General features: G+C 39.5%; 2 protein-coding genes across 3 annotated transcripts in view; one reads left to right on the plus strand and one right to left on the minus strand.

Annotated features, from left to right (window-relative positions):
• MASTL (microtubule associated serine/threonine kinase like) overlaps positions 1 to 9998 on the minus strand; it is a 38733-nt gene extending 28735 nt beyond the window's left edge. For both annotated transcript variants that reach the window (XM_012437791.3, XM_012437790.3), the window contains exons 1-2: positions 9773 to 9998; positions 4750 to 4887 (exon numbers count right to left, since the gene is read on the minus strand). In XM_012437791.3, the coding sequence (XP_012293214.2) occupies positions 4750 to 4887; positions 9773 to 9958 (324 nt within the window). In that variant the 5' untranslated portion in view covers positions 9959 to 9998. The remainder of the gene's footprint in view (positions 1 to 4749; positions 4888 to 9772) is intronic.
• A 234-nt stretch (positions 9999 to 10232) lies between these two features.
• Positions 10233 to 26609, plus strand: part of YME1L1 (YME1 like 1 ATPase) — a 45275-nt gene continuing 28898 nt past the window's right edge. The window contains exons 1-4 of the mRNA XM_012437793.3: positions 10233 to 11175; positions 15643 to 15777; positions 21907 to 22069; positions 24067 to 24165. Of these exons, the coding sequence (XP_012293216.2) occupies positions 11143 to 11175; positions 15643 to 15777; positions 21907 to 22069; positions 24067 to 24165 (430 nt within the window). The 5' untranslated portion in view covers positions 10233 to 11142. The remainder of the gene's footprint in view (positions 11176 to 15642; positions 15778 to 21906; positions 22070 to 24066; positions 24166 to 26609) is intronic.

Genomic DNA, 26609 nt, shown 5'->3' on the forward strand with positions numbered 1-26609 from the left:
TATTTTATTATTTTATTTATTTATTTGAGATGGAGTCTCACTCTGCCCCCTGGGTCTTGTCTCAAAAAAAAAATACACATTGGTTTTCTTCTGGTACTCTTAGGAATTTCTTTTCAAAGTAGAGATCTCTGATATAAAAGGGAAACATATGAACCTAGCTGTATATCAAGTTTTAGAACTACATAGAGAATGATTTCAAGTGACTTCAAAAAATAGAATCATGACAGTGCATTTCAAGGACAAAAAGAACTGCAAATAAATCAGAAATCTTAAATCCAGCAGTTTTAGTTTTAGTAAACAATATGGGTATTGTCACTTTTGAAAATATTGGGCATATATATATATTCTTTTGATTTTTTCCCAACCTTTTAAAAATGTAAAACCTATTTTTACCTTACGGAAAGACAGTGAGTCAGATTCGGCCTATGAGGCCTAGTTTGCCAACCACCAGCTTTGTATCTGGTATTCACCTTCTTACTTCCAGTATATATATATATTTTTGACTCACTCACATGGTGAATCATCCTGCAACACAGATTTCCATCTCATGCTTTCTCAGAATCTAGGGATCTCTTGATGGGGCTCCCTTTAACTTTGTTTTGTTAGTGAATTCCCACATATATTTGTATCCTCATTCCAAAATCTTTCCCCATAGAATCAGGTCTCATCGCCCACAGAAGAGGTCATGACAACCAGATAATATTGTAATTCCCACTAAAGTATTCACTGTAGTGTTGTTTAGGACCAAAAAGAAAGTAAAACAAACAAACCAAATCCCATTAAATGATGATATTCAACAAATTTCATCAATAAGACATTCATTAAGGAAATTATGGAATTCATAACTAAATCAATAGAATTCTATGCAGTCATTAAAAAGGATGAGGTTAAAAAAAAAAGGATGAGGTAGGTCACCAATAAGTGGAAAAAATAGAAAACAGTGGTCCCACCTTATCCACAGCTTCACTTTCCATAGTTTCAGTTACAAGAGGTCCAAAAATAGGAGAATACAGTACGATATTTTGAGGGAGAGCACATTCATGTAAGTTTTATTACTTTTATTTTATTTATTTAATTATTTTTATTTTTTGAGACAGAGTTTTGCTCTTGTTGCACAGTCTGTAGCGCAATGGAACGATTTTGGCTCAGTGCAACTTCTGCCTCCTGGGTTCAAGTGATTCTCCCACCTTAGTTTCCTGAGTAGTTGGGATTACAGGTGCCTGCCACCACACCCAGCTAATTTTTATATATTTAGTAGAGACAGGGTTTCACCATGTTGGGTCAGGCTGGTCTCGAACTCCTGACCTCAGGTGATCTATCTGCCTGCCTTGGCCTCCCAAAGTGTTAGGATTACAGTGCAGCAGTTCCCCCTTCTCTGCAGGGGATGTATCCCAGTACTCCCAGTGGATGCCTGAAACCTCAGACAGTACCAAATTCTATATAGCCTATGTTTTTTCCTATACATCATACCTAGGATAAAGTTTATTTATTTACTTTTTTGAGACAGATTCTCACTCTGTCACCCAGGCTGGAGTGTAGTGGTGCAATCTTGGCTCACTGCAACCTCCGCTTCCTGGGTTCAAGCAATTCTCCTGCCTCAGCCTCCTAAGTAGGTAGGATTACAGGTGCCAGCCACCATGCCTGGCTAATTTTTGTATAGGCACAGTAAGAGATTAACAACAATAACTAATGATAAAATAGAACAATTATAACAACATACTGTTCACAATTTGATGGGTAGAGGATTTGTTCTTACCATAGAGCTTAGCAACCTCAGCAACAATTTTCTTTCTCTATTAAGAACTTTCACATCTTTACTTAAAGGAAGCCCTTTTTGGCTTCTCTTTGGAATATCTGAATTATCAGCATTACTACTCTTGTACTTTGGGGCCATAATGAAGTAAAATAAAGATTATACAAGTACTGTGATACTCTGACAGTCCATCTAATAGCTGAGATCTGATAAATAAGTGACTGACAGGAGCATGTACAGGGTGGATACATTGGACAAAGGGATGACTCATCTCCCAGGCAAGACAAGGCAGGATGAAGCAAGATGGGTGCAATTTAAAACCTATGAATTGTTTCTAGAATTTTCCATCTAATATTTTCAAACTGTGGGTGACAGAGGGTAAGAAACCACAGATAAAAAGAGACTACTGTACATTGTTACAATTATTCTATTTTTGGTTATTGGTGTTGATCTCTTACTGGGCCTAATTTGTATATTAAGCTTTATCATAGGTATGTATATATAGGAAAAAATATATAAAAGATTTGGTATTATCTACGTTAAGGTACTTACTGGGGGGGTCTTACAAAGTATCCCCCAAGGATAAGGGGGGGCTACTGTAGTATTCATAGTATGATCACATTACACCGTACACTTAAATAACTGGTTTGCAAAAAACTTTTCCTAAATTAGTCCAAAAAAAAAAAAAGGTGCTTACAACTGTCCTAAAAAACTTTTTAATTTCAAAAGTTTTCTGGCTTTCCCATTAAATCTTTGTACCACATTTAACATCAGTTCACATATACTCAAAAAATGAAAGATGGCTGGGGCAGTGGTTCATGCCTGTAATCACAGCACTCTGGGAGGCCGAGGTGGGCAGATTACGAGGTCAGGAGATCCAGACCATCCTGGCTAACACAATGAAACCCCATCTCTACTAAAAAAACAAAAAATTAGCTGGGCGTGGTGGCATGAACTTGTAGTCCCAGCTACTCAGGAGGCTGAGGCAGGAGAATCGCTTGAACTCATGAGGTGAAGGTTGCGATGAGCCGAGATTATGCCTCTGCACTCCAGCGTGGGTAACAAGAGCGAAACTCTGTCTCAAAAAAAAAAAGAAAAAAAAAAAAAAGAAAGATTGGAAATAAATTAAACCATCAGACACAAGAAGATACCATTTTTATAGCATATTGTGAATTTTTACATCTATAGCTTGATGCTGGATATGATATTTTTCCATAGTAGAGTTCTGTTTAGTCTCGGGTTTTTGGTACAGCAAAAAGTTGAAATGTGGCACAATTATGTTTCAGAGTTCCAAGAGGTCTTTAGTATATCAAGCATAAAGTGTTTCCACACTTGGAGGTAACCAAATTATTAAAAGAATAAGATTTCTGTTAATAAACATGTAAGTCCCAGGTCTAGAACCTACATCCTAAAGGCCCATCCATTCATGGAAAAACATTTGTACTGTGCGAAACAGACGCTATTGGAGTTATCAAACATTTAATCCACAGATCATTTGTGAGGTCAGAAGAACCTCTGGGATTTGTAGTCAAAATACCTGTCATCCTTGCCTGATCCCTACCCCATCAAATTCCTCAATGGAGTGCAAACTGCAGCTTTAAATTAGAAGAAAGCAACTCTCAAAGTCCACACACCCAAAACCTATCACTTCCCAGTATCTTTCCCTCTTTATACCAAGCTTTATAAAGTATTTCTCTTTTATGTCTTTTACTTAACAAATATCTTTAGCATTGTGTATCTGAACACTATTCTACTTTATGCTTTTATGTTTTATACTAACTTACTGAAATTTCATAACACCCTTTGAGGTAGGTACTATTATTATCTCCATTTCACAGACGAGGAAACTGAGGTGCAATGGGTAATTTTATGCATCAATCTGGCTAGGTCATGGTACTCTGATATTAAATATTTGGTCAAATACCAGTTGAAATGTCCCCATGAAAGTAACCTTTAGATAAGATTAATATTTAAATCAGTAGATTTTGAGTAAAGGAAATTATCCTTCATAATAATGTAGGTAGCCCTCAATAAATCAGCTTAAGGCCTTTAACAACAACAAAAAAAGGGAGCTTGACATGGTAGTTCACACTTGTAATCCCAGCACTTTGAGAGACTGAGGGAGGAGGATTGCTTGAGGCCAGGAGTTCAAACCAGCTTAGAAAACATAGCAAAACCCAATCTCCACAAAAAAAATTTTTTTAAGTTAGCTGGGTGTGGTGGTATATGCACGTTGTCCCAAGTACTTAGGACAGGAGGATCACTTGAGCCCAGGTCGTGGAGGCTGCAGTGAGCCATGCATGATACAACTGCACTCCAGCCTGGGTGGCAATTTAATTTTAATTTTTTCTTAATATTAAAAAATGAATAAACAAAAGAAAAAAGACTGAGGTCCCAGAGGAAAATGGAATTCTGTCTCCATGCTAGATCTACATCAACCCTTCCCTGTGTCTCCATTCTGCCAATCTACCTTGCAGATTTCAGACTTGCCACCCTCACAATCATGGAATTGATTCCCTAAAATTTTCTCTCTCTCTTAATTATTTAATAGAGACAAAGTCTTACTCTGTGGCCCACGCTGGGGTGCAGTTATGTGCAATGGTGACTCTATTAGCTAGCTGCACACCGCCATGCCCAGCTAATTTTTAATTTTTTTGTAGAGATGGAGTCTCACTATGTTCCTCAAGTTGGTCTCGAACTCTTGGCCTCAAGTGATCCTCCTGTCTCAGCCTCTCAAAGTGCTTGAATTACAGGTGTGAGCTCCAGCCCATCTCTCTAAGTATATACACATACACATACACACACCATATGCATATGTCCTATTGGTTCTTTTTCTTTGGAGAAGTCTAACTAATATAACAGATAAATTTGCCAAGGTAGTGAGTGCAGCCAGAATTCAAATGCAAGTTCTCTGAACCCAGACATGGTTCTCTTAAACCACTGGGTTCACTGACTGCTGAATGGTTAAAGAAACAATGTAAAAATTATTTACTCACCAAGTAGACATTGTTTGCAGACTGCAGTGAATAATACAAATGGACAATGAATGGGCTTTTGCTTAGTGCCAGTGCATCTCTCTCAGCTTGTACCTGATGAGTCATATTTTTGTTGATCAGGTCTGCTTTTTTAACAACCTGTAATAGATAAAATAAAATAAACGTGACATCATGTTATTTTATTTTGAGACAGAGTTTCACTGTGTCACCCAGGCTGAGTGCAGCCTTGATTCCCCGGGCTCAAGTGATCCTCCCGCCTCAGCCTCCCAAGTAGCTGGGACTACCGACACACACCGGTACATCTGGCTAATTTTTTATTTTTTTTGTAGAGACAAGGTCTCACCATGTTGCCCAGGCTGGCCTAAAATGAGCCTCAAGCAATACTCCTGTCTTGGCCTCCCAAAGTGCTGGGATTACAGGTGTGAGCCACAGTTCCCTGCCTCTTTTTTTTAGTTACAGAATGATCTCAGGTTCCAAAGTTGCCATCATGAAAATGCTAACATAGAGAGCACATATAGATGTCATGTGGATCTTACACTGCTATCAGGAAACCATGTACAAAAAAGTAGTTAAGATTTAAAAAAAAAAATCTTCAAGACAAAATTTCTTATCTTGGCATTAAATGGCAGAAGTATCACAGTCTCTTTTGAGAAGGAAAAAAAATTAAACAAATGCTCCCTGACTGCTCTGCATATTAATAGAAAAAATTTCTGTTCCACTGTTCTGATAACAAAGTCAAAAGATAGTTACATTTCTCATAAGCCCACAGATAACTAGGAACCTGGGCATGGAGTAACTACTTAATTTTTTTTTTTTTAACTTCTGATTCTTTGACAGACAGGAATAGAATCAGAAAGAAAAATAATGTTGGAAGTTTGCCTAGAAAAAAAACTTAAGTTACAATGATTAGAACTACTAAAACCTAACACTAATAGTAAAATAGAAATAAAACTAAAAATAAATAAAAATAATGTTGGAATACTAAACTGAATAGTCAGTAACACTGGGATCAATTCTCAGGACTGCTGTAAGAAAAAAAGGCTAATTTCTTTATATATATATATATATATATATATATATATCTTTATTTTTTAAATTTCGTTTTTTTAAAAAAGACAAGGTTTCACCATGTTTGTCAGGCTGGTCTTGAACTCTTGACGTCAGGTGATCCTCCCGCCTTGGCCTCCAAAGTGCTTGGATTACAGGCATGAGCCACTATGCCCAGCCAGGCATATTTCTTTCAATGATTTACTAGAGCACTTAATAAAATCATTACTACATGGTAAATTCCTGCCTTAACTCCTTTCTTTAAGAAAGCCAAGGGAAATTGAAAAAGGAAGCCAGTAACAGGATTTTTCCTATCATTCTACTGGCTATGAGGACATGTTTGTTTTCTTCCCCATTGCGAGTTCCTAGACACAAAGAGGGTGGGTGCTAAGCAAATACTGATAGAACCAATGGATAGCTGTTTTCATTTCAACAACTGATCATGATTAAGTACTGTAGAAGGAAAAGCAAAACTCTCAGGATCATATAAAATAACCAATTCAATGAGATGGGTCTGACAGATCAGGGAAGGTTTGAAGGGGAGCTAAGATGAATCTTAATACATGAATAAAACAGGTGGAGGCTGGGCGTGTTGGCTCACGCCTGTAATCCCAGCACTTTGGGAGGCCAAGGTGGGCAGATCACAAGGTCAGGAGTTCGAGACCAGTCTGACAAACATGGCGAAACCCTGTCTCTACTAAAAATACAAACATTAGCCAGGTGTGGTGGCATGCGCCTATAATCTCAGCTACTTGGGAGGCTGAGGCAAGAGAATCTCTTGAGTCTGGGAGGCGGAGATTGCAGTGAGCTGAGATCTGCCACTACACTCCAGCCTCGGTGACAGAGCAAGACTCCATCTCAAAAAAAAAAAAAAAAATAGGTGAAGGGCGGAAAAGGGTGGAAGAAAAGCACTTAAGAAGGTCCCAGCATAAACACAAGCACAGAAGCAAGAAAATGCACAGCATTGAGGGACTAGCCAATTGTCTGCTGCGTCTAAAAGACAGGGTATGAGGATGATACAGTGGAAATACGGAGCCAGAACTATGGACATGACTGCTTTTCTAAGGAGTTTGAACTTGAGTTTACATATAAGTTTACGTGTAAAGAATGAATGAAAAAACGAAGATAATAATTCTAGTTAGGAGGCTCTTCCAACAGACTACATATGGAAATAAAGCATGATGAACCTCAGAAACATCATGTCAAATGAAAAAAAAACAGATGCAGAAGATCACTTATCGTATGATGCCATTTATATGAAATGTCCGGAAATGGGAAACCTATAAAGACAGAAAGTAGATTAGCGGTTATCTGGGTCTGGGGGTGTTAATGGGGTAGACACTGTAAACGAGCAGAAGAGGTCTTCCAGCAATGGAAATATTCTAAAATTGGACTGTGGTGATGGTTATACAACTATTTAATTTACTAAAGCCACTGAATTGTACTTTTTTTTTTTTTTGAGATAGAGCGTCACCCTGTCTCCCAGGCTAGAGTGCAGTGGTGTGATCTTGACTCACTGCAAACTCCACCTCCTGAGTTCAAGCCATTCTCCTACCTCAGACTTCTGAATAGCTGAGAATACAGGTGCATTCCACCATCCAGCTAATTTTTATAGTTTTAGTAGAGACGAGGTTTCGCCATGTTGGCCAGGCTGGTCTTGAACTCCTGACCTCAGGTGATCAGCCCACTTTGGCCTCCCAAAGTGCAGGATTACAGGCTACATGCGTGAGCCACCGTGCCTGGCCTTTTAAAAATGTAATTTAATTTAACTTAAATTTTTTTGAGACAGAGTCCTGCTCTGTCACCCAGACTGGAGTACGTTGGTGCAATCTCAGCTCGCTGCAACTTCTGCCTCCCGGGTTCAAGTGATTCTCTTGCCTCAACCTCCTGAATAGCTGGGATTACAGGGAGGCACCACCACTCCTGGCTAATTTTTGTATTTTTAGTAGAGATGGGATTTCACCATGTTGGCCTGGCTAGTCTCGAACTCCTGACCTCAGGTGATCCACCCGCCTTGGCCTCCCAAAGTGCTGGGATTACAGGGGTTAGCCACTGTACCCGGCCTGTACCTTTATAAGTAAACAAATAGGGGAAAAGTGAAAGCCTGTATTTGGACAGGGACTTGGGAAAGGAAATGGGTAAAAAGAATGACTAAAGGAGATGAAAGTTGACAGGAACACTGAGAGATATATAGAAATGAAATAAAGTTAAAATGATTCAGGTTTCTAGTCTGAAGGTCAGGGATGACGGTGGTGCTATTAAATGGAGAGAGAAAATACAGGAGATTCAGAGTTTAGGCAGTTAGGTGGGGAGAACTGGTTAAGGTTAGGCAAGTAGAATTTGGAGGTGTGTGCTAGATATTCACTTGACAATGTCCAATAGGAAGTTGAAATCCCACTGACAGGTTGCTGGTTTCCCATTTCCTTTACCGCCTTCACTCAGTGCAGCAATGTGAGTAATGTGAAACCACAGGAATGGATGAGTACCAAGAATGGACAGAACAGCCTGATACATGTTGAGCGTTTTTAGAATGATACACACTGCTGCATGGACAAAAGATCGGCTTAGGACATATTTCAACCTACTCTACATAAAAGTGCATTCTAGATTTCACAATAGAAGATTTGAAGAGAATGGGCTCACTCGAGATCTTTTGGTTATACAATAGGTTGTAAATTAATCTACATCAAACTGCAAAGCTAGAGTATAACCTGGAAGTGACAGTTACAAATTTAATGAATATTCCAAACTCAATCCTGGTAAAGGCCAAATGCGTGAAAAGAATCCAGAAGATACATCAAACAAATAGGTAATACTAACACAAAAATTTCATAATGCCAGATGCTGTGGCTCATGCCTGTAATCCCAGCACTTTGGGAGGCCAAGACTGGCAGATCATTTGAGGTCAGGAGTCCAAGACCAGCCTGGCCAACATGGTGAAACCTCCATCTCTACTAAAAACACAATTAGCCAGGTGTGGTGGGGCATACCTGTAATCTCAGCTACTCAGGAGGCTGAGGCAGGAGAATTGCTTGAACCCTGAGGCGGAGGTTGCAGTGAGCTGAGATCGTGCCACTGCATTCCAGCCTGTCTCAAAAAAAAAATTGAGAACAGGGCCAGGTGCAGTGGCTCAAGCCTGTAATCCCAGCACTCTGGGAGGCCGAGGTGGACGGAGGTGGCTCCTGAGGTCAGGAGCTCAAGACCAGCCTGGCCAACAGGACGAAAACAACATGGTGAAACCACATCTCTACTAAAAAAATACAAAAATCAGCCGGGCGAGATGGAGCGCGCCTGTAATACCGGCTACTTGGGAGGCTGAGACAGGAGAATCGCTTGAACCCAGGAGGAAGCCGAGATGGTGCCACTGCATTCTAGTCTGGGCGACAGAGCAACAATTCATCTTAAAAAAGAATTATTAAAGACTTAGAAAATAGCGCATCTTCCTCCTGGTTAAGAGTTAAAAAGGCATCAGTGCCTACAAACTAATCACTCTTCTATGGCAGAAAAATTTCGGCGATTCTGCAAGTCAAAGCAAACAAACAAGGTAAACAAAACCACGAATTACTTAAAACCTTTTGGATTTAGAAACCTGATTCAAGTCTGGGTGAGACTACGAATCAGGGCTTTGGCTTTAAGTTCATGTTGAACTAAGGCCAATGTAATCACCTCGGTCAAGTCCCTTTGCCTTTGGCCTCAGTTTCCTCATTTGCTAAAGCTGAGCAGGGAGAAGGAGGTCAAACTTTGCTGTTCTCACTAGGCATCCACGAAATGGAGGGAAGGGCGGAGCAGAGGCGAGACACCCGACCCAACCGCTGATGTCGTCCCCAAAAGTCAGCTCGCAGGGCTCAGCAGGCTTCAGCAAGTCGGGCCACCCAGACTCCCCGCTCCAGCAGCCCCGGGGCCTGCCCACGACGAGAGGGCAGGAAGGAGGGCCGAAGGGCCTGACCCCTTCCTTTGCTCCTCCTTGACTTCCTACCTTTACTGCATACAATTTGCCGCCTTTCTGCCCCAGATACACTTTCCCGAAGGCACCTCGGCTAATGGGCTTCACTATTTTGAATTCCTCAATGGAGGGCGGTCTTGGCACCGGGATCCTATTCACGCCCTCCTCAGTAGCCGCGCCTCCTCCAGCATCCTTCTCGCTCCCTGCGGTGGGCTCCATCGCTGGACAGACGACAGCGAACCCGCAGCCACCGCCTCTCTGCCAGCAGCCACTCCCGCCAACTGGGTTCAAAGTGAGGCTCCGCCCACGCCGCGCGGCCGTGACGTCACCGCGCCGCTGCGTCCCGCCCTCGTCACCTCCCCTCAGCAGACGCGGCAGGGCTTGGACGCCGGGAAAGCCCTGAATCCACAGCGGTAGACTCTTCGTGGGCGGTGACCGCGGCCCCACTGACATCATTCGTCATCAGGGAGGAGGCACAAACAGTTCTGGACCGACCAGAAACGAGACGACTGGGACTGGACTCTAAATCGCAGGATTTGAAGAGATTTCTCCCGGCCTCCTAGCGAGGCTGGTGGGAAGCGGTCTTTCTCCCCGACACGACCTCCCAGCCGCTAGAGGCGTAGAAACCAGTTCGGAGTCTTTAGTATAGCGAGGACTAGGGATGAGGTCTGGAAGCTACTGAAGGCACAGAATGTGGAGAAACTGGATGGGCAGGAAGCGGGTGGCCGCTCCTATCATCTGACGTTTTCCCAGGATGTAATTTCCTTGACTGAAATAGATGAGAACCAACAGGGAGAATTTTCGATTTAATGTGAGGGAAAAAGCACTAAATTGTAGCAAAAGACCTTATTGCTCAAGACCTAGTCAGAAGATTTCATAAGGAAACTATAGAAAGTCTGAAGAGGAAATTAGCCGGGCGTGGTGGCGGGCGCCTGTAGTCCCAGCTACTTGGGAGGTTGAGGCAGGAGAACTGCTTGAACCCGGGAGGCGGAGGTTGCAGTGAGCCGAGATCGCGCCACTGCACTCCAGCCTGGCGACAAAGCGACACTCTATCTAAAAAAACAAAAACGGCTAACGACCTTTGGGGACTTGTAAATATGTTTACAAGTAATGTTCCTTGTAAATATCAACTACATTGGGGCTGCCAAGAACGCGTAGGCACTCGGCGGGGAGGGCGCCCACTTGTCCCGGAAGTACTGTTGCGTTAACACCTCATCTTCCGGGGCGGATTGTCTGTCGTTGCAGTAGCTGTAGGAAGGGGAGGCCATTTTCCGTTTCTGGGAGGAGTGAGGGGCAACGAGGGGGAGAAAAAGGAAAAAAGAAGGGCTCAGCGCCTCCCCGCCAGGCCAGGAACAGAGGGGCAGTTTCGGCAGGCGGGTGAGGTCGCTGAGGGCCCGCAGGAGATGTTTTCCTTGTCGAGCACGGTTCAACCGCAGGTAAGCCCGGCTTTCAGTCCTTTTTTTTTTCCTTCCGACCTGCCCGCGGCTGTTTGCATATTGCGTTTGTGGGAGCAATTTCTCTAAAGGGACTCTAGGAAGGAAGCGATTAACTCATCGCTAGTCCCATGATTGTGGAGTGGATCAGCAGACAACGCTGAGAGTGGGCCCGAGACTTCAGGGCTGAGGATGAAGCTGTTGGGGGCAGAGGCGGGATGTGAGCGTGATGGAGAGAGAGAGATCCTGGCTTATCGAACTGATTGAGTGGAATTTTTGCTAGAGAATCCGTCCGGCTTTGTTCAGTGTCCGGCGTTCGGGGGTGGGGACTGGGGAAATGTCTCCACCGTAGGTGTAAAGGGAGCGGCTAATGTTCCCTTTTCTTCTGACTTTCCACTGGCTTTAGTGTTCACAACCCTGATCCCTGCTCTTTATTTCCTTTTAAATGAAATTTAAATTTAACCCAAACATGGTATAATAATTTGAATGGCAAGTCCTGCATTTTTTTGCTCTTTTTACAGAAATAACTAATGTATTTCCGAGCCTCATCCTTATTGTTTTGTAAAACAAAAGGTAGTGAAGAGAAATGATTTCAAGGGTTTTCATTACACCTTTTGTGGGTAATCACTTGTGACAATGTTTTATTCTTGCTTCATTCCAGTCTTTTTTTTTTTGATGGTAACATTGTGATAGATTTTTTTATAATTAATTTTTTTTTTTTTAAAGACGGGGTTTCACCGTGTTGGTCAGGCTGGTGTTGAACTCCTGACCTCAGGTGATCCGCCCACCTCGGCCTCCAAAGTGCTTGGATTACAGGCGTGAGCCACCACGCCCGGCCTGTGATAGATTTTTTTTTTTTTTTTTTTTTGAGAATTCTTGCAGTTTTGCAAAGAAGTAGTTTTTAAAACATTGAGATTTGTTTAAAAATTATTTTGGCCGGGCCCGGTGGCTCACGCCTGTAATCCCAGCACTTTGGGAGGCCGAGGCGGGTGGATCACGAAGTCAAGAGATCGAGACCATCCTGGTCAACATGGTGAAACCCCGTCTCTACTAAAAATACAAAAAATTAGCTGGGCATGGTGGTGCGTGCCTGTAATCCCAGCTACTCAGGAGGCTGAGGCAGGAGAATTGCCTGAACCCAGGAGGCAGAGGTTACGGTGAGCCGAGATCGCGCCATTGCACTCCAGCCTGGGTAACAAGAGTGAAACTCCAGCTCAATTAAAAAAAAAAAAAAAATTATTTTTAAGAAAATGAACGCTCTTGGTTTAGACATATGATTGTGTTTCTTTGTGTAACTTTTACTCCCCCTCATTTTAAGAATTTTTAATTTTTTGGTGCTAGTACTGGCTAACAAATTGAAGTAGTTGCTTGTTTATTGGGCATCAGTTTTGTACGAGGTGAGCAAAGCAAATGTGGAATCTTCTCTTAATATTGATAGGAAGTAAATATGAGTGGGACTTAGCCAGGTGAAGAGTGAACAGATATCACAGGCATAAGACTAGTGTGGCTATTTAGACAAAAGAGATTAGAGAAAAGACTTGAGGCAGATCATACAGGGAGTTAAGGATATGTTATGGCTGGTTTCATTTTCAGTGGTGGTGGGAACCATTGAAAGTTTTAAAACATTAGATTTTCATTTTTAAAAGACTCTGGCTTTTTGCTGTATGGAGAATAGGAGAAGGCAAGAATGGAAGTGTTATCAGTCGAAGATAGCCCCTATTAAGGCGGTTGCAATGGTTATGGAAAGAAGAGAATGAGATATATTTTGAAGAAAGTGGAATTGCATGAGGGATCAGATATGAGAGATGATGGAGAGAGGTGTTTCTGGATTTGAGCAGATGGATGCATTGAAGGTGTTATTTACCAAGATGACAGTGTCTGGAGGAGTCCTAGCAATTGTTTGATAAAGATGTCTGACATGGCCTATTGAATATCATGTTAAAGTTTTTGAAACTAAACTCTTTTCTTTAGTTCACATTAAGAGGCCTGATTTCCCATCAACTGGATGGAGAGTTAGTAGTATGTGATGTTGGTAGAGATGATAAAGGATTTTTAAGTACTATAGGCAGTCTTAACAGGGTTCAGATATGGTGGAAACTCAGGCGTTTCTTGCTTTGAAAGATGATCAACACATTTGGAATTCCTGGTTGATCAATTGGTTGAATTACTTGAAATTAAATGGTAAAAGGAAGACACAGAAAATGAACTTTTTCTTTTTTTGAGATGGAGTCTTGCTGTGTCGCCCAGACTGGAGTGCAGTGGTGTGATCTCGGCTCACTGCAACCTTCACCTCCTGGGTTCTAGCAATTCTCCTGCCTCAGCCTCTGGAGTAGCAGGATTACAGGCATGTGCTAGCATGCCCAGCTGATTTTTGTATTTTTAGTAGAGACAGAGTTTCACCATGTTGGCCAGGCTGGTCTCAAACTCTTGACCTCAGGTGATCTGCCGGCCTAAACCTCCCAAAGTCCTGGGATTACAGGCGTGAGCCACCTCTCTGGCCCAACAAACGTTTTTGTTGAGAAGAGCTCAATCCTAAATCCTTTTGTGAGTGAAAAGAGATAAAACTAATTCAAATAAACCTTTTAAAATAAATAGGCAAAAAATCTGTATCTTGAAATGATTATTTTTAAAGTTTCCAAAGAGGTTACTGTTTATTTTTTTTCTTTTTACTGCCCCCTGGCTGTGAGTAAGGAACTTACTGTTTCTTTCTGACTTTAAAAATGATACATTGCTTCACTTGAGTAGCCTTAAAACAAATCCATGTTTTTTGCTAAAAATGCTGAAAATATAAATCACCCATAATAATCTCATTACTCAGGGATATATATCTTAGAATAAATTCTTTCACACTTTCTTTTTTCTGTAGACAAGCACAGGTATGCATACTTAAGGTAGTTTTACAGTCTGCTTTGTTCATTAATATGTCACAAATTTGTATATCCATGTCTATCCATGGGATGAGAAGTCTGAAATTTTGAGTCAGATTCTAAATCTTTCTTGTCTTCATTTATTTATTTTTTCTTGTCTTCATCTATTAAACGGTCTGTGCCCCACAACAATGGCATTAGTCCATTGATGAGGGCAGAGCTCTCCTGAACTAAATGCCTCTTAAAGGTCCCATCTCTTAACAGGATTACAGTGGCAACTAAATTTGCCATTCTTCTCAACTCAAACTTGAGTTTTGGAGGAGATAAACATTGGAATTTTTACCGGAAGTGGGTCCGATCCAGACCCCAAGAGGGAGTTCTTGGATCTTGAACAAGAATTCAAGAGAGTTTATAAAGTGAAAGCAAGTTTATTAAGAAAGTAAAGGAATAAAGAATGGCCACTCCATAGGCAGAGCAGCTGCTTGGGCTGCTCCACAAAGGATACTTACAAGTATTTCTTGATTGTATACTAAACAGTGTGTGATTATTCATGAGTTTTCAGGAACAGCAAGGAGGCCAGTTGGATTGGAGCCGAGAGAAGGAAGGGGAGCATAGTAGATAAATTCAGAGAGGTAATGAGGAGACACACCATGGAAGACTTTATAGGTCACGTTGTTAGGACGTTCTTTGGCGTTTACTCTTACTGGAGAACCAAAACCATTGGAGGGGCTTGAGCAGAGGAGTGATGTGAACTGACTTTGCTTTTAATACGATCACTTTTATTCTCTTTTGGGAATACACTGCAGCTGGATAAGAGCAGAGCAGGGAGAGTAGGAAACTATTGCAAAAAATCACATATCGATGATGGTGAATTAGCATATCATGGTGGCATTGGGGAAGTTGAGAAGTATAACATTCTGGATATATACTTACCTTTTTTTTTTTTGAGACGGAATTTTCGCTCCTGGAGTACAAGGGCGCAATCTTGGCTCAACACAACCTCCCAGGTTCAAGTGATTCTCCTGCCTCAGCCTCCCAAGTAGCTGGCATTACAGGTGCCCGCCACCAAGGCTGGTAATCATATTTTTAGTGGAGACGGGTTATACCATGTTGGGCATGCTGGTCTTGAACTCCTGACCTCAAGTGATCCGCCCACCTCGGCTTCCCAAAGTGCTGGGATTACAGGTGTGAGCCACTGCGCCTGACCAGTGGTATTTTTTATTTTGCTGCTCCTCTAATGCTGGATGTTTTCATCTTTTTATTATTTTTAAAATGTTTCGATGAGAGTTGTTCTCTATGCATGTGCAAGCACTTGTCAGATTATTTCCTTAGAATAAATTCCTAGAAGATGGATTGCTGGAAACAAGAAATGTATGTATTTTTGATACTTTTGATTTATATGTCCAGAATAATATCCTAAAAGAATATACCAATTTCTTCTCACCAGCAGTAAATCTGAGTACTTACAGTTTTTAGTATACAAGGTTGATATATAGTGTGTGTTTAACACTTAACAAATCCTGACAAGAAAAAGAAGATTGTTCTGTTTATTCAAAAAAAAAAAAAAAAAACTACTTAATTTTTAACTTGTATCTTTTTCTAGGTTACAATTCCTCTGAGTCATCTCATCAATGCCTTCCATTCACCAAAAAACACTTCTGTTTCTGTCAATGGAGTGTCAGTTTCTCAAAACCAGCATAGAGATGTGGTTCCTGAGCATGAGGCTCCCAGCAGTGAGGTAAGTATTTATCCTGGTTGTGTGAGAAAGCCTTTTTGATATACCGTTAACCCTTGAACAAATGAGAGATTAAGGATATTGACACTCCCTGAGAAACCTAACTACTAATACCCTACTATTGACTGGAAAGCCTTGCTGATAAAAAGAGTCCATTATCATACATTTTATATATTTTATGTATTACATACTGTATTCTTTTTCTTCAGTATCATGAAGACAATATGTACTGTATTCTTACAATAAAGTAAGATAGAGGAAAGAAAATGTTTTTTTGTTTTTGAGATGGAGTCTCGCTCTGTCACCCAGGCTGGAGTGAAGTGGCGCCATCTTAGCTCACTGCAACCTCCACCTCCCAGGTTCAAGCGATTCTCCTGCCTCAGCCTCCCAAGTAGCTAGGATAACAGGTACCATGCCCAGCCAATTTTTGCATTTTTAGTAGAGACGGGGTTTCACCATGTTGGCTAGGGTGGTCTTGATCTCTTGACCTCGCGATCCTCCTGCCTTGGCCTCCCAAAGTGCTGGGATTACAAGTGTGAGCTACTGCACCCGGCCAAAAGAAAGGGTTATTAAGAAAATCATAAGGAAGAGAAAATATATTTACCATTTATTAAGTAGAGGTGGACCATCATAAAGATCTTCATTATCTTCAAATTGAGTGGTCCAAGAAGGAAGAGGAGGGGTTGGTCTTGCTGTCTCTGGTGGCAGAGACGAAAGAAAGTCCATGTATCGATCTCTGCAGCTCTAGTCTGTGTTGTTCAAGGGTCAGCTGTACTATTAGTCATGTTGGATGAAGTATCTTTCTTTAGGCACTTATAGCATGATTTCTGCCTTCAGCTTAATCTTTGTAATTGAAGATATTTCTGGCTTTTGTTACACATATTGAAAAAATATTTAGACTTTTTAAAAAAATTTTTCATTTGGCATCATACTTGGTATTAGCACCTCCTAGATTGTGTGAAACCAGTCAGATACTCTCTTGTGTTCTTTAGCAGTAGCAGTGAACCCACCGGTAACTCACCATGATTACCTCCCAAGTTTCAAGGAAGATAAAATAGTAAGAAGTTATCATCTACTGCCTTATAAGAGCTTTCAGTATAATTGAACAATCAAAATATAGGTACTGGAAAGTGAAATATTTAAGCTGGGACACTGTACTTTCAGTATTTGTATAATTATAAAATCAGTGTTTCCTAGGATATTTGAAAATTATGAACCTAAGAACTGTGTTTACAAGGCTCATTAGTAAAATAGTTGCTTACAAGCTCAGGATACATTTTTCATGGAAAAGATGCTATAAACTGTCATTAAGTTTCCAAAGCCTCTTCAACTCGTAAATAGGTTATGTTCTTAGTTCTGACATCAGGAGCTAATGGCAAAGGATGGTAGAGGAGGAGTTGAAAAGAGCTTGCTTTTGAGGGGTTTGTAGAGTCAGTCTTGGGATAAAAGTTTAATTAGATGAGTTTAAATTATTTGTTTAATTAGTTGTCTTTGTCATCTTATGCTTCCTTTTGTACTATTTGCCTAGCTCTTATTGCCTTTTTCTGTACACAGTCCATTGTCTTTCTACTCTACTACTGATACTGTTCTTCAAAATTATAGGCCAAGAGAGCCTTACAACTGAAAATATTATCAGTATCAAAATTGGTACATGCAGCAAAAATACGTTCATTTTACAAATTTTGGAAAGTATTAGTGTAGGTAGAAGAAACAGAAAGCATCTGTGATATTCTTTTCCAGAGATAAGGCTGTTAACATTTTATATTTATATTTCATATATCTTTTTCTCCTAAACTTTTTATATTTTATAATAGTTGGATACTACTGCACATGTAGCTTTAGATTCTGCTTTGTTCATTTAGTAGTCTTATGAATTTGTTATGCCATACATTTTCTGTGTGTGTATTCCCACTGCATTCTGTTAAAATTTGGCTACTACTTTTATGATTTTTCAGACTTGTTTAGCTGAAGTTAGTGCTGATTTCCTTAGTGTTAAACATAGGCCTTTTACAAAAAAAAAAAACCCTGTATCTCTCAACTTACCATTTGCATTTGACCTTTCTTACTGTGCAAATACTCCCTTAAATTGACTGATACTACTTTGATGATGGATTTGTTTGTTTGTTTGTTTGTTTGTTTGTTTTTTTGAGATTAGAGTCTCATTCTGTTGCCCAGGCTAGAATGCAGTGGCGTGATCTCAGCTCACTGAAACCTCTGCCTCCTGGGTTCAAACAATTCTCGTGCCTCAGCCTCCTGAGTAGCTGGAGTTACAGGCAAGCCCCACCACACCTGGCTAATTTTTTGTGTTTTTAGTAGAGATGGAGGTTTCACCACGTTGGCCAGGCTGGTCTCAGACTCCTGACCTCAAATGATCCGCCAGTCTTGGCCTCCTAAAGAGCTGGGATTACAGGCATGAGCCACCATGCCTCTCCTAATTTTCATTCTTTACTTTCTTTCAGGTTATATTCCCACTTGCATATTTTCTTTTTCTTTTTTTTTTTGAGACAGAGTTTCACTCTTGTTGCCCAGGCTGGAGTGCAATGGTACGATCTTGGCTCACTGCAACTTCTGCCTCCCAGGTTCAAGTGATTCTCCTGCCTCAGTCTCCCAAGTAGCTGGGATTATAGGTACCCTCCACTATGCCTGGCTAATTTTTTGTATTTTTAGTAGAGATGGGGTTTCACCATGTTAGCCAGGCTGTTCTCAAACTTCTGACCTCAAGTGATCCACCCGCCTCAGCTTCCCAAAGTGCTGGGATTACAGGTGTGAGCCACCGTGCCTGGCCACCACTTGCATATTTTCAGTTAACATCTCTCTGTATATAACTCCCAAATACATCTTCAACTGTAAAGTTACTTTAAAGTTTTGAGTAATTTATCCAGACATTTTCCTTGGATAGGCTCCAGGGACTTCCAATTTAATATGCCCAAAACTGAGTTATTGGTCTTATAGAGGCTTTAGTCCTTTATCACTCTGAGTTCAACCAGAAAAGAGAAACCACATAGTCATTTGAAGAGTAAAAGTTTAGTATAAAAATTTAATGTCTGCTGGGCACAGTGGCTCATGCCTATAATCCCAGCACTTTGGAAGGCAGAGACAGGTGGATCACCTGAGGTCAGGAGTTCGAGACTAGCCTAACCAACGTGGTGAAACTCCATCTTACTAAAAATACAAAAACTAGCCAGGTGTGGTGGCAGGTGCCTGTAGTCCCAGCTACTCAGGAGGCTGAGACAGTAGAATTGTTTGAGCCCAGGAGGCGGAGGTTGCAGTGAGCCGAGATCGTGCCACTGCACTCCAGCCTGGGCGACAGAGTGAGACTCTGCCATATATATATAAATTTTAAAAATGTCATTTTTTGGTTTAATCTTAGAAAAACTTTACAGGGGATTGGAATAGCTAGGGATTTAAGAAGTAAAGAAAACTTAAAAAAATTAAAAAGAACCATCACATTTAGGGAGCAGCTAATACTTCTAGGGCTGAGATAGAGTCAGGAAGAGTTCTCCACCCCCAGGCTGAGATCCTGACCTTGTCGTTGAAGGCATGGTCTTGGCTCACTGAACGGTAGAGAAGTTGCTGTGATGTCATGCCAGTGGAACTTGCTGGAAATCTGGGAAGTCTGCCCTGTAGGATACCAGGGAAAGCTGTTCCTGGGGATGTGTCCTATTAGAGAAGCTGTTATACAAGTGGTGCCAGGGGAAGCTGCTAGGTCCTGCTGGCGATTGTGCACTCCAGGAGCCAGGGTTTGGTGAAACTGTACAATTGACAGGAACCAGATACTCTAGAAACCACGGGTGTTATAGACACCCATGATAATCTTGGAATTATCATTTGAGGTCAGGAGTCCAAGACCAGCCTGACCAACATGGTGAAACCTCCATCTCTACTAAAAATACAAAAAATTAGCCAGGTATGGTGGGGCTTGCCTGTAATTCCAGCTACTCAGGAGGCTGAGACATGAGAATTGTTTGAACCCAGGAGGCAAAGGCTGCAGTGAGCTGAGATCACACCAATGCATTCCATACTAAATGAGCATACCAGAACCAGGAATCAAAACCCCTCTTCCTACAACTATATCTTCAGTGACTTACTGACAAAGCTTAACACTGTTTCAGTTGGCAAAGGAAAAATATTCAAAGGGTACAGATCCATGGTCACGGAGCCAGAAAAAAGGATGAAGAAGAGCTAGGACACAACCAACTGAAAACAGGCACATTTGTCCAGAACCCTTCTCTCTCTCAATCCCTATACCCTGCGAGTTTCTTCAGATGCCTATTGTCTATGATTTGTTTTGTCTATCCTTCTTAGTCACGCTTAGTTCAGGTTCTTGCCATCTTTCACTTGTTCCATCGGTCTTCTCTCTCATCCAGTCTAGCTTCTTTGTTTATCATTTTTAAAGTTTTTGTAGAGACAGGGTCTTGCTTTCTTGACCAGGCTGATCTTGATCTCCTGGCCTGAAGCAGTCCTTTCACCTCAGCCTCCCATAGTGTTGGGATTATAGGTGTGAACCAGCATGCTAGTCCAGTCTGTCTTCCTTAGTCCTCTATTTTCTTCCATAAGACAAAACTAATTTTAGGGAATTAAATTCAAACATGGCTCTTCACAGTTTGCCCATACCTGTCTATCTCTTTAGTTTTTTTCTTTCCATGAACTTTTGGAGATATTCCAGACCCTTGGATGGCTTTTTGTTTGACCCCTTCCCTAAGTCTTCTTCATCCATCATTTTTAATAGCTTAAAAAGTAGTTCTAAGTATTTTATTTCATCATGGCTTTAACTGTCTTTTACTGCGTGCCCATCATGATATATTCTAGGATATGTAGATGAGTAAGGCATGATCTCTGCCTTTGATCCTTACTATGTGAAATAAGGTGTATTTTTTTATAGTCACTTTAGTATTGAGAAAATGAATTCTAGGAATACAAGTTATAGCTAGTAAAAAACGTGTACCATATTTCCAGACATCACTCCAGATTTACATAATCCATGTCCATGCCTCTATTTAAAACATTTTTATTTTTAGAGCCAGGGTCTCTCCTCTGTAGCCCAGGCTGAAGTGTAGTGGCACTATCATAGCTCACTGCAACCTCCAACTCCTGGACTCAAACATTTTTCCCGAGTAGCTCATACTGTGGGCGCATACCACCATGCCCAGTGAATTTTCAAATTTTTCGTGGAGATGATGTTTTACCATGTTCCCTAGGCTGGTCTCAAACTCCTGGCCTCAAACAATCCTCCCACCTTAGCTGTTTTGGGTTTGAGTAGCATGTAATTGTTACTTGCCTTTAAGTGCCTCACTTTCAGCTCATATGGACATGAGAATAATCCCTATCCTGTTGTTTACACATTTTTGTGATTTTTAGACTTTCTTTGCCTGATTTTCACACAGGTTTGACTTTAATTTTCTTCCTCATTAGAAGATATGGGTAACTTTAGAACCTCTGAATTCAAGGAAGGATCTCAGCAGTGAGGCCACAGGAATGAGATGTCCCATGGTAACCAAGCATACTGTTTCCTTGTCAAGTGGGCTTTTGTCTATGGCCACTTAGGGACTTGGAGGAAGCTTAAATGCTCCATGGACTGGTGAATATTATAATTTGAATGGAATTTCCCCAATTCAAGAACCTTACTATTATCCTCCAATCAGTTCTACACTGTTGGGGAAAATCCCCCTAATCGTATATAACATACTACATTGTAACCCTGCAGGCAGTTACTCTTACACTCTTGTCATTATAGATGCTTGACTGTTGGTTAATAGACTAGCTCTTGATCAGAGTACCCTTGTATGGAGAGAAGGAAAAAATATCCATTTCACTTGATTCTATGAACCATAATGCTTAGCTCAGTAGTGGTTTGGGTCTGATTAGAAAATTTTTTTTTTCTCATTCATACTGAAATGTCATCTCTTTATTTAAGGATACCATTGGGAATATAATTTTTTAACCTATGTCAAACCTCATTTGACTGACCTCAGTAAAATGAACTGTAAAAATATTTGCATCAATTTATTTTTAAATATTAAAGGAAATATATTTAAAATTTAAAATCCAATTGTTTTAACTGATAATATGTATTGCTTAGGTTAAATATCTTGATAATGTTAATGCATACTTGGTTAACCCAATCTTTTACAGCCTTCACTTAACTTAAAGGACCTTGGATTATCTGAACTAAAAATTGGACAGATTGATCAGCTAGTAGAAAATCTACTTCCTGGATTTTGTAAAGGCAAAAACATTTCTTCCCATTGGCATACATCCCATGTCTCTGCACAATCCTTCTTTGAAAATAAATATGGTATGTTAATGTATTTTTCATTCTAATTAAAGATTTTAGCACTGTTAATAATTATAGATACCATTTATTAACATTTACTGTGGGCTGGGTTCCTTCATGAATTTTTTGGGTTTTTTTGTTTGTTTGTTTGTTTGTTTGTTTTGCAATTTTTCATATTGGTATAGTATTAGATTTACAGGAAAGTTGCAAAGACAGTACAGAATTTTGCTTCCCTTCATTTTGACATCTTATATAACCATGAGACATTTGTTAAAACTAGGAAATTAACATTGGTACAATTTGTTTTGTTTTGTTTTGTTTTTGAGGCGGAGTCTCACTCTGTTGCCCATGCTGGAATACAGTGGCACTACCTTGGGTCACTGCAACCTCTGCCTTCCAGGTTCAAGCAATTCTCCTGTTTCAGCCTCCTGAGTAGTCATCACGCCTGGCTAATTTTTATATTTCTGGTAGAGATAGGGTTTCACCATGTTGATCAGGCTGGTCTCAAACTCCTGACTTCATGATCTGCCTGCCGCAGCCTCCCAGAGTGCTGGGATTACAGGCGTGAGCCACCACGCCCTGCCTGGTACAATATTTTTAACTAAACTACAGACTTTGAATTTCAACAGAAGTTGTGTTTACCAAATCACTGTTTTTCTGCAAGTGTCCTTTTTCTTTTCCAGGATCCACTTCAGCATACCACATTGCATTTAGAAGAATAGGGGGGAGGTGTTTTTGTTTTAATTTTAGGTGACATACATTTATTTAATTCCAGAAACATACTTAATCTTTGAGAATACATTGATAAAAAGAAATCATTATCCATTTTCTGGAATGTCTACATTTTTTTTAATTTGAATCTTATAACAGTATGGTATTATAATAAGTGGGTTCATACTAGTCTGTTGAAAAGGGGTGTCAACTTTATGAGTTTTTCTTTGGATGGCACTTAAACAAGGCCATAAAAGTCCAAGAACAAAATAGCAGGTTTGAATAGTTTACAATGAAGGTTTGATTTGAAGCTGTACTTTGTATAAACTTAATTCATTAACTAATTCTTTACTCTTTCTTTGCCTTTATTTCAATGTAAGGACATAAAAAACTGTTAAGTGTGAGGAAAAATGAAATGGTTTTTAGTTTGAGGGCTTAGACTAAAAATTTGCCTCTGTCTAATTTGCCTTCTTCTAAAATACTTGGCCCTTAGTAAGTGTTCAGTAGAATACAATTCTTACTGTTATTATGTTGTTGTTATTATTCCTACTCCTACTGCTCTTCTAGTTTACATATTTGCATTTACTCTTAAGATTGTTCCTCATAACAGCAGCTGCTTGCTAGATTTATTTAGGCAGCAGAGGTATTAGGAAAGGATTTTTTACTGGATGCTAAGGGTACTTTGAAGAGTCCCTGAATTCTAACTGGGACACACAAATAGATGATAACCCCTGTTTCTTTCTGTTGTTGCTGATGATGACCTTTTCCCTAGGATCTTGGATGTAAAATAGGATGAGATACCATAGTCAAGAAGAGGAGTTAGGGAGGATCGGTGAAGTAGTCATGACTTGACCTTTCTTTATACCCAATGACTAGGGAAGCTTTAAGAGGGAAAGATACAGTAGCTATGATTTATGGTGTTTTATTATACCACTTTTGAAATTGTCTCTAAGAAATAGCAATTCTTTATCTCTTTATATTATTAACTAAAAGTAATTTTAACCTAAACACAGTACATCTATTATCACTGTTAATTGGAATTTAGTTTAATTAGCAGCTATATTCGTATGCCAGATAAAAAAGATAATCTAACCAACAAGTGATAGCTAGTAAACTGAAGAACTGTGAGATGTAAAGTAGTTAAATTAGCAATGCTTTAGATGTTTTCATAAAAGCAGTCATATCATGGATGAATAAAAGTTGAAACTCACATTGTGATTTCCCTAATATTTGATAGAATTATTTATATTTCATAGGATTTTTTGGTTTGGAAATTAGAAAATTTACTTTTTGCAATTTTCCTCCAGGTAACTTAGATATATTTAGTACCTTACGTTCCTCTTGCTTGTATGGACATCATTCAAGAGCTCTTCAAAGCATTTGTTCAGATCTTCAGTTCTGGCCAGGTATGAAGCAACAACCGTAGCTGTTTTGGAAAAAATAATAGATTTATTTACTGTAGTCTGATTTGTTTTTCTTAATGGTATTAATGATTATAAACATTCATTTGCAGTTCACAGGACTTAAAGAGTATTTGGAATTGATTAGTTTGGGTATTTCTGTATAATTTTTAATCTGGAAAATACATAGGAGCTGAATTTTGAGTATGATAGCACCACAATAAATCAAACTCCAGAGAACTTATCTACACTTGTTTCAAAATAATTGACTAAGCACATTTGCTTACTCATTCTCACTTTCAAAAGCCCACTGAAATTATAAAAAAATATATATATATATATATGAGAAAAAGAGCAACAACAGAGGGGTTTCATTACTGGACTAGAAATTTGAGAACTTTCAGTGGGTTGTAAAATAGGTGACATCAAATTGATAGTAAAATCAGATTTGCATATATTCATATAATTTTTGAACACTAGGCACTAGCGATAGATGTCAGGTGGTAGTGATAGTTGTAAATGAAAAGGACATTTTCTGCCTTCATAGGACTAATGATAGAGTCTCATGAAAGAGGTAAGTACTTCTGCTTCCATTAGACCTCAGAAAAATCCTCAGCCCCAGATCAATAAAAGTGGCCTCTGGGATCGGATAGAATAAACAGTTGAAGATTGCCAGAAATGGGCCAATCACAGAACACATACGGTGTTTAATCTTTAGGTAAATTAGCAAAAGACACCTTTCTAATAAGATTGTGTGTGTGTGTGTGTGTCTGTGTGTGTCTGTGTGTCTGTGTGTGTCTGTGTGTGTGTTGATGTATCGAGGGAAGTCTGTCTGTGGAGACTCCTGGTTTAAGCATTGATGCCAAGGAAAGAAACAAAATAGTACCCCAGCTTGGGTGACAGAACAAGACCCTATCTTAAAAAAATATATATATGTTTCTACATATATATGTGTGTGTATGTATAAATATGTATATACACACACACAAGCATGACAGAGGAACAAAATAGATCAGTTTCACTTAACAACAGAAATCCTAAATAAAATCTGAAGAAAGCAAGTCTAGAAATGTGCTAAAAATATATCATGATTAAGGAATACAGAAGTAATTTAACATTATTAGTAAATCAATTTATCATATTAATTGATTAGAAAAAGTCATTATTGCAATGTATGATAAAAAGACATGATATATTTTAATTGCTGTGCTTTCTGAAAACTCTTAGAAAGCTGGAAATGGAAGGAAACGTTAAAAATTTCTTAAAACATCTATTATGTTTCTGTTAATTTTAGAAACGTAGTATCCTGGTTTTTTTCAGCATTAATTTGGAGATTCTGAACAAGATAATTTAAAAGAAAATGAAATGAGCCACATGCAAATTAAAGGAAGGGGTAAAATTATAATTATAATTAAAATTATAAAGGTGACATGATTGTTTACCAGAAAATTCAAGAAAATCATTCACAAGGCTGTTCCAAGTAAAGAGTTCACTGCATTGTCCATACCAGATAAATGCATAAAAATCAATAGCTTTCTTGTATTCTAGCAGTAGGTTTTATTTACAGTTTCTCCAAAACCCAGTAAATGTTTTATCCTGACAAGAAATGCACAACATACATCTTGTTGTTAGGTAACAAGAGTAAAACTCTGTCTCAAAAAAAGAAATTCAAGAAAAATGAAAATTGAAAAAAAATTTGGTACTATTTCTAGAGTAGTTTTTATAGAAAGAGCATGTATGTACATGCATAGAAGGGTAGTCAGAATTGTTAACAGATTATACTTTTGGGAAGTGAGATTGGGGCTTGAGGAATTAAAAAACACTAATTTGATACACTCAACCTTTTTTTAAAAAAAAATTATGTAATTACCAAAAACATGTAAAAATCAGTTGTGTAGATTTAATCTATTTTAATTACTTAGCTGAAGTTTTGTTTTTGTTTGTTTGTTTGTTTATTTGTTTGTTTGTTTTGAGACGGAGTCTGTCTCCAGGCTGGAGTTCAGTGGCTCAATCTCGGCTCACTGCAACCTCCACCTCCCAGGTTGAAGCTTTTCTCCTCCCTCAGCTTCCCAAGTAGCTGGAACTACAGGCACCCGCCACCACATCCAGCTAATTTTTGTATTTTTAGTAGAGATAGGGTTTTACCATGTTGGCCAGGATTGTCTAGATCTCTTGACCTTGGGATCCACCTGCCTCAGCCTCTGAAAGTGCTAGGATTACAGGCATGAGCCACTGCACCTGGACTTATTTTTCTTTCTTCTTCTTTTTTTTTTGAAAAAAAAAAATCACAGTTTATCAGAGTTGATTCTCAGTTTTTTAAATTATATTATATAACCTTCTGACTTCTCGATTTACTTTTATCCCCTATCAACATAAAAATAAAGTTCTTTTTGAATAAAGGATGATAGAAAAAAAATGTAGGCTGGGCATGGGAGATTTAAGTGCTCACA

Source organism: Aotus nancymaae, unplaced genomic scaffold (genome assembly GCF_030222135.1).
Source record: "Aotus nancymaae isolate 86718 unplaced genomic scaffold, 86718_ANA_hifiasm-v0.15.2.pri h1tg000077l, whole genome shotgun sequence".
Classification (NCBI taxonomy): domain Eukaryota; kingdom Metazoa; phylum Chordata; class Mammalia; order Primates; family Aotidae; genus Aotus; species Aotus nancymaae.